We start from the raw sequence: 8,171 nt of genomic DNA on the forward strand, positions 1-8,171 counted from the left end.
AATACTACATTTATTTTTGACTGATTTGCAAACTAGGATATGTGAGATAAGCAGAGTCCGGAGAGGCTCTGCTATGCTTCACTGCTCGGAGGGATTCACTCGTGCTCTTCTCAAAATCACTGATCATTTACGTATGTAGATTTAGCTCCCTGCTTCAGATGAAATACCCCCCCCCGCCCCCACCACACACACCCACACACACTTGAACTAACATTAAAGATACTAGAGAACTACAAATGAAGATATGTTTTAAACATACGGCCGCGAAGCGACGCGTTGTGAGCTTGTAGATCTGCTATTTTCACTAGTTTGGGTCCTGGGCAAATTTCAAATTTCTCTTTTGGGTCTTGAGCTTTTTGGGAATCACTGGCTTAAAGGAGTTCACCCAAAAAATGACTTATTTTCTATCAATTACACACCCCATGAAGCCTTGATTTCATGGATTTATTTTTGTTTTTGTGGCATTCCTAAGACAATAATTTGATGACCGTGTGTATTTCCGGTAGGAGACACAAATAATCTACTTTGTGTCCCCTACCGGATACATTAGCCGGTAGGAGACGGGAATCAAATTATTAGCTTAGGAATGCGACAAAAACTAAAAAGAATCCATGGATTCAAGGCTTCATAGGGTGTGCAATTGATAGAAAATAAGTCATTTTTTGGGCGAACTCCTCCTTTAACCTTCTTCCCACTCCAATTATATGAGAGAAAAAAACGTATTACATTTTATCTTGAGACCGGCTCGACTCAGAGACGCAGGATTATACTCTCAGGTGCGGGCAAAGAATCAAACTTATAAACACAGACGTATTCCACTCTGACCTTTTGAAACCCTTCTTCACCCTATATTGAACATCTACCCTCTAACAAAAAAAGAACAACCTTAATAAATTGTTGATTATATTTTAGATTTGTAAAAGAAAAAATAAACAGGTTCAAGTAGGAAACTTACCAGGGGCACTCTGTACAAACCTAATATACTGGAGATGGCAATGGAATGGGCTGAGGTATCGGGACCCACAATTCCGAGCACTGGAGGGGACCCAACACAGCTCTCGTCCAGTTTAAACTGCTCCCCTCTCCCACTGACCAATGCCATTGATGCACGGAATCCAACTCCAACAGAGTAACAGGTGTCATAGAGACTATATCCCAGAGTCACATTGGGTAGAAGGCCGGTGTGTCTGTTTATCTCAGTAATGGCAAAAGCCATGGTCTGGGCGTACCTGAACATTTCAACGTCAAAACTAACCCACAACATGTCACTGTAATGTTGTATATAGAAATACACAACATTAACTAATCCTATGGTATCGATCAAAAAAACATTCCCTGTTCTCTTGCTTTCTGTACGTGTGATACTCACCCGTAGCAAGTGGCGTCCTGTTGCTTGGAGGTGAAAGACAGCCCAGGAAAGACAGAGAAGGAGTGTATGATAAAAAAGCCACCGAGAACAAAGTCTCCGGCCTTGTACATTCTGTTGAGATTAAACTGTGCCTGTAACTCACAAGAAGAGGAAGGTGGCGAAGACAATGCAGAGAAAGAAAAAAAACATGTCAAGGACAAGTACAGGTGTAAAAACAGGTGTGTGCCTAGAGAAGCCGTCATGACTGTCCTCCTCTGTCTAACTCCTCCTTTCCCAAGTCCAATGTCCAATTGCTACATTTTATACACAGGGCTATGCCATCCCCTGTGCCACCTTATGCCACTACGTAATCTTTCACAACACACATCTGGGCAGAGGGAGAAGTTATAGGCAGGGCTTATGTAAAATAATAGCTACCCACAAATACATGTTAATGCACCAAATGTTGTACTGTTCTTTGTAAAGTAACTGTATGCGATTTTATGTTTGTTGTCTTTTATTCTTGTTTAGCAGAGGAGTTATCACTACAGCTATTTGTGCACTTAAGCTCAGTTTAGGATTTGTGGTCAAGTACTGTGAATTGTGACCCAGGCCTGTGGTCAAGGACCAAAAAGTCTTTGCAAAGTATTGTCAACACAGACAATTCCTTCTCTCTTTTTTTGTCTTTTATCAATACCAACCTTTAATTGGAAACTCTAAATCTAAATTAAAACTAGCCCACTCTAACATCTGGAGAGCAGTCTGATAATAAAGAACTCCAAATACTGTTTTGTGTGCTGGCTCATCCATATCACCAGGCTACACATTAACAATCGTGTCATATCAAAACAATGTAGTGTGGGTCCTGTAATGTGTCAATGGCACTATCTCATCATGGCTACATTGGTAACTGTTCACCCCCTGTAGTTCATGGACTGCATAATGGATTTTAGAAAATGATGTATTCATTTCAGGGCATCATCGTAAAATGATTAGATCTGTTTTGCATGCAAACACACACAGCCTTTCACAAGTGTAAAATTAGAAAGGTTTGTTTGCTCCTCAAGGCGCAGATCTCTGACAGGCCTAGTGGCCTTACCTACATGTAGAGCTGTGTCAGTCATTGGGTGCAGCCATCAGGATCAGGAGAAGCTGCAGGGAAAATACAGTTTTTACAACTGATTGTGCAACTGTTCACATTCATGGTGCCCCCTACGGGCAGAAGTGAAAGTGGTTTTGAATGTGCGCTCTATAGAGGCCCCTCAACATGTGATTCTAATTTGGCTACGATTGGCTGTTGCGTTCATGATATAGGGCATATTTTGTAAGAACCAGGTCCCGTCCACACATTTGTGAAGAAAAGTATAAGGCAAACAGAATGGAGTATCAAATATCAATTCTCGCATGACTGCACGCAACCATTTGTGCCTTATCTGTGGGGGGGGGGGGGTCTTGTAAAACTTATGGTGCCATAGCTATAGGCCCAAATGTGAAGCCGCCTGTGATTTGAAATATTGAAATATTGAATCTTCCTTGGCCTACTGACACACACACACACACACACACACACACACACACACACACACACACACACACACACACACACACACACACACACACACACACACACACACACACACACACACACACACACACACACACACACACACACACACACACACACACACACACTCCTCCAGCCATTCCGGCCTGGCGGAGATAATTACAACTACTGTAAGACCACTGTAAGGACACTTACAATTCACTCTTTTTCCCACTAGGTGGTAGTGCTGGACCATTCAATGAGGCCATGTGTTTGTCCATCCCTCCGTCTTTGACTGTTCCCCTCTGTGTGTCTTCCACTTCCAGTGCTAGACCAGTGGGATTTCAGAAAAAAAGCCTTCTGTAAGAGGTTAGACTAGGCATTTTGGGGAACTCGACTAACATAATTCAAGGGTGCTGAATCCAAAAAAAAACTGGTTCCCAAGTTAAATTGCCAATTTTGCACCATTCTTGAACTGTTTCTTTAATAACTCTGTAACCAGGCAAACACAATTCAGATATTTACAGAACCGTTCCCACCAGCAGCATTTGTCACTCGCAGAAAGCAGCTCAATAGACAGTGAAATCACATCAACATTATTCACATACATAACCCTTATAGCCTTCAAAGCCTGTATCAACAGAATATGTCAAGGGTATGGTGATGATTATTTTCCATTCTAATTAGTTTAGCTTGTTGGAACGTCAAGCTCTTAAAAGGCAAGACTACGTTGGTAGAGGTTTGGGTTGTGTAGTTACCTTGCCATGATGTAACTCCAAAAGTGGACAAGAAATGACAAAAAGAATCTCCATTGATGACTAGAAATTGATCATTCAAAATAAAATATGCTCCTCATTGACTTTACGGCAAGACCACTCTGCGGTCTCTTTTTCAGCCAGTAAATAAATGCAAACAAAGCTGATTCTGACAGTATAGAACATCACAAAACCCTGTACTGTTTGTTTTTTAAAACTAAAATGTCAAACTTCCTGTTGATTTTATTATTTGAAGATCCAGATCCAGATCCATGGATCCAGTCCGGATTTCTTCCTAAAAATATAAAATCAACAGGAAGTTGCCTTTTTTATAAAAAAAAAAAAGAAAACAGCAATGGGTTTTGTGATGTTCTATTCACCTGTTTCCTAGGCTGTGTGTTTTCCACTTCCTGTCGATTTGATCTAATGAAATCCAATGAAACTGGTCAGATGACCAATGATATCCAATGAAATCGACAGGAAGTGGAAAACACACAGCCAAGGAAACAGGTTTGTTTGCATTCGTTTACTGGCTGAAAAAGAGCCCGCAAAGTGGTCTTGCCGTACAATGTAAGTCCATGGGGGAGCATTTTGAATGATCAATTTATAGACAATGGAGATTATTTTTTAAATGTTTTCTTGTCCACCTTTGGAGTTACATCATGGCAAGGTAACTACACAACCCAAACCTCGACCAAAGTGGTCTTGCCCTTTAAGGCTGCCCCTGCCTAAAATGATGACACTTCATAGACATAAATGTGTTCTGGGTGACCAAGGGCACAGTACTCTGGGCAAGGAAGGTGCTTTAGCTCAGTGATTAGTGTGCTTGTGACGTGCTCTAGTGGTTAGAATGGTACTACTTTAGGTGGTAAGACCAAAATGCATGACTCTGAGACACTCCGACACTGAATACCGATTTTAGGGGCACTTTAATGAAGGGAAAAATGACCATGGGGGACGACGACGACGACGACGACACAATAGCAGGTAGGTAGGCAGGCATAGAGGAGAGGAATCACAGGGCACAAGGGGACACAATCAATCAATCAATCAATCAATCAATCAATCAATCACAAGCCCCAGGACCTTTACCATATAGGCTATTGTTGGATGAAAGTCTAGTCACTAGACCACATTCACACAAGGAGGTTGATCAATACTCTGTTGCTGACATGTATACATTGATGTGCATTGTAACCCAGATTTCCGGCATTTGTGTGTTGTGCATTGCTTCTGGCATGCAGACAAAAATAATTTCAAGGCAACTTTCTGGGATCGGACTCAATGACATCAGAATGGATTGTAGTCCTGAATCACCATGTTTCCATCCCATGTCCACAGGCGCAGGAAGCTCAGGGTTTTTTTCTCCAAATCATTGTTTGATAGTGTACTTACATTAAAAGGAAATGGAGAGCATCACTTGTCAGCGACATTGCTATCTGGTTTACCAGTCTTGGGGAACAATATATGCCTTGCTGCATCAATAGAGTCTGTTATGCACATTTATTCTGCAGACAAATGTCTCTGAAAATCGAATGGTCTGCTCTGAGAGTTCACAGACTTATTTAGACCTGTTTGGGAGTCCATGTCCTGCCACCACCATGACACAGTAAACTAGATCCTGTGCTACACTCAGAACTCTTCATTATTTTCAGAGTTGTCATCCACTAGTGCCTCTTGCTCTTGACCAGCAAAGATTAATCTGAGTAGAATATATATACTCTCTGGAATACATGGATTCACTTTATCTTCACTTACAGAGACACCTTTGTGACCCGGAGTTTCCATCACGTCTTTATGAATTTATTTATTTATTGTCTCTGCCAGGCCGAAAGGCATGGCGAGAGAGTATATTTTGCACCCTGTGCGTCCGTCCGCGACCAGCTAATATCCGGCACTGTTGGCCCGGTCGCTGCGAAACTGTGCACACACACTCGCTGGATGTTCAGAACCTCTGCCCCAAATGATTCACATCGGCCGGTTATAGTGCTACCAGGAGGCCGATTTGTGCAAAACCCATTTTTTGATATTACTCCTACAGATTTTATCCAAACGTCATGCAAATCGGTACACGGAAATTGCAAGCTGCGTTCATGATTCGAGGCATTTTGTTTAAAACAGACCAATCCTGCAAACTTTGGAAGCCAACCTTAGCCAATCAGGATGGAATATGGGAAATCGGACAGATCCGGGTTGATCACATGACTATAGAGATACTGTGTACCGATTTGCATGACGTTTGGATAAAATCTGTAGGAGTAATATGTCAAAAAATGGGTTTTGCACAAATCGGCCTCCTGGTGGCACTATAACAGGCCCATGTGAAACATTTGGGGCAGAGGTTCTGAATTGGTATCGAGGGAGTGTGTGTGCGCAGTTTCGCAGCAAGCGGGCCAATGGTGCCGGAGATTAGCTGGTAACACACGGACAGGACACACACACGGACAGGACACACACACGGACGGACGGACGGACGGACGGACGGACGGACGGACGGACAGGGGGTAAAACATACTCTCTCGCCATGCCTTTCGGCCTGGTGGTGACAATAACGGACTTGTGTTGGGTGAGATGGGTTACTGGGGACAGTAGAACATGTCAGGTGGGGGCTGTCTAGCTTCCCAGTCTGTTCATCAATCAATGTGTATGTGTCACATCGATGTGGTAGAGGTTTGGTGTTGGGTTTGAGTCTTCATAACAGTCATCATGACTAATTGTTATAGGAAATCCACTGGTCATTACAATACTGTTTATTTTGTTATATCTACATTTGGGTTATTTTGTATCCATATTTGTCATGTATTGTTGCTCATCCCTTTCTGTATTATGACACTGTACAATAGATCTAGCTAGTAGCAGCCCTGTGTCCTTTGTTAATTCATGTTAGCATGTTTTGAAACAATCTCCTGTGACTCATTTAATTGGACAGGACATTAATTATTTTCCAACATTGCACCTGTTGAGACACTATTTCATCACCCCTGGGCCAGATGGCATCACTGGTAAACACACCTGCCTTTGCTTGCCCAGCTCACATTAAATTATACCCACCTGGGTATAATCTGGTGTTGCCACATGATCAGAGATGTCTGCCTGCCCTATCGACACGTCTGGACACTTCTGAATGCAAGGTAGTAGCAAGTACGCCGGCGAGAACACAAAGCCACGCCCACTCTTTTAGAAACCAATCATTTCACTACCCCAATAGGAAGGACCGCCCTAAAGACTTTGGATTGGTTCGGCAAGGCAGTTTTCTTTTTTTTTCTCTTAATTGTTTACACCCACTTTTTGCAACGAAAGCTGAGAGATTGCATCATTCTCTAGTTGAGTGTTTGATTCACTGGTAATTTTCCAGGTGCAAGAGCTCGCAAACAACTTGTTCCTCTTGGGGACACAAGGGATGACATTCATTGACTGTTATTTTTGCTACCACAAACACAATTAGATAAATTAAAATAAATATTTCAAAATCAGGCATAAAAGCATAAAATGTGTAATAAACAGAATACAAAAATGGTTTACTGGCAACAAGTTGGCGATACGGGGTCTATACAGGGGTCACAATCCAATATATTGTGATATATTATATCGCATCGCAGCATTGCATCGCCGCATGGTAAATTCGGAGCCGGTGTGCATGAGGTCATTGAGAACAAATGATATTGTCCGTTTTTTTCGTGCGAAAAATGGCACCCTGTCTGCAAAGGCCTTCACACTGCGCCTTAAGACATGGCGGGTGCATGGGATAACTTCTTCATACCACCAGCACGCAACATTCCACAGAAAACATTCTTTATCACGTTATACAATAAAACAACATATAACATTATTAATATAATAATTAATACACATTTTATTATAGTATAATATATCATATACATTATAATATTATTATAATTTATCACATTATAATGTAACATTTTATTACAATAATGAATATAATATATCTCTGCTGTCCAGCAGCAACCAACTAACTCTAACTAGCATCATTTCAGGAATTTAAAAAAACAAAATATAAGTTTTTCAGGAAATGAAGAAATCATTATATTAAAAAGAAAAAAGCATTACTGCATCATCAAAGTTGGTATAGTGACTTTATATATTGTCAGATATATGTGTCATATATTATCACCTCTTTACCCAAATCCAGCTCAAGTGGAGTTAGTAGTTTTGTCCAAACAAAGTTAGGTGTTAGGTGTCTGAACAGCTGAGCTCCAATCGCTGCTGAGGGAGAGGTTTCAAATGGGGCTAAATTCCTAAAAGCTAACAATGGATCTCCAAGCTCACAATGCATCACAACGTGTGGATTAATGCCCTGATGCTTCATGACACTTATTGTATAGGCCTACAATAAACAGGACATTAAATATTACAATAATGTCTGCAAAGAGGGGTTCACAGAGTTGGAGTTCCTGTTTCTAAAATGTTGTTGATATTTAGTATGAGTTATTGGTTGATATATTGATTCTTGTACTACACCTCCTCAAGTCCATCTGTGCTTATATTGTAAGTAGTGTATAGTAAA

General features: G+C 41.3%; 1 protein-coding gene across 1 annotated transcript in view; it reads right to left on the reverse strand.

The window, feature by feature from the left end:
• The window catches only part of LOC311037997 (extracellular calcium-sensing receptor-like), a gene marked incomplete at both ends in the record, with an annotated part of 37,644 nt that overhangs the window by 4,784 nt on the left and 24,689 nt on the right, over positions 1-8,171 (reverse strand). Inside the window, 2 exons of the mRNA XM_084047293.1 lie at positions 956-1,229; positions 1,370-1,500. Of these exons, the coding sequence (XP_083903419.1) occupies positions 956-1,229; positions 1,370-1,500 (405 nt within the window). The remainder of the gene's footprint in view (positions 1-955; positions 1,230-1,369; positions 1,501-8,171) is intronic.

Source organism: Gymnoscopelus microlampas (assembly GCF_963454915.1).
Source record: "Gymnoscopelus microlampas genome assembly, chromosome: 21".
NCBI classification, from domain to species: Eukaryota; Metazoa; Chordata; class Actinopteri; order Myctophiformes; family Myctophidae; genus Gymnoscopelus; species Gymnoscopelus microlampas.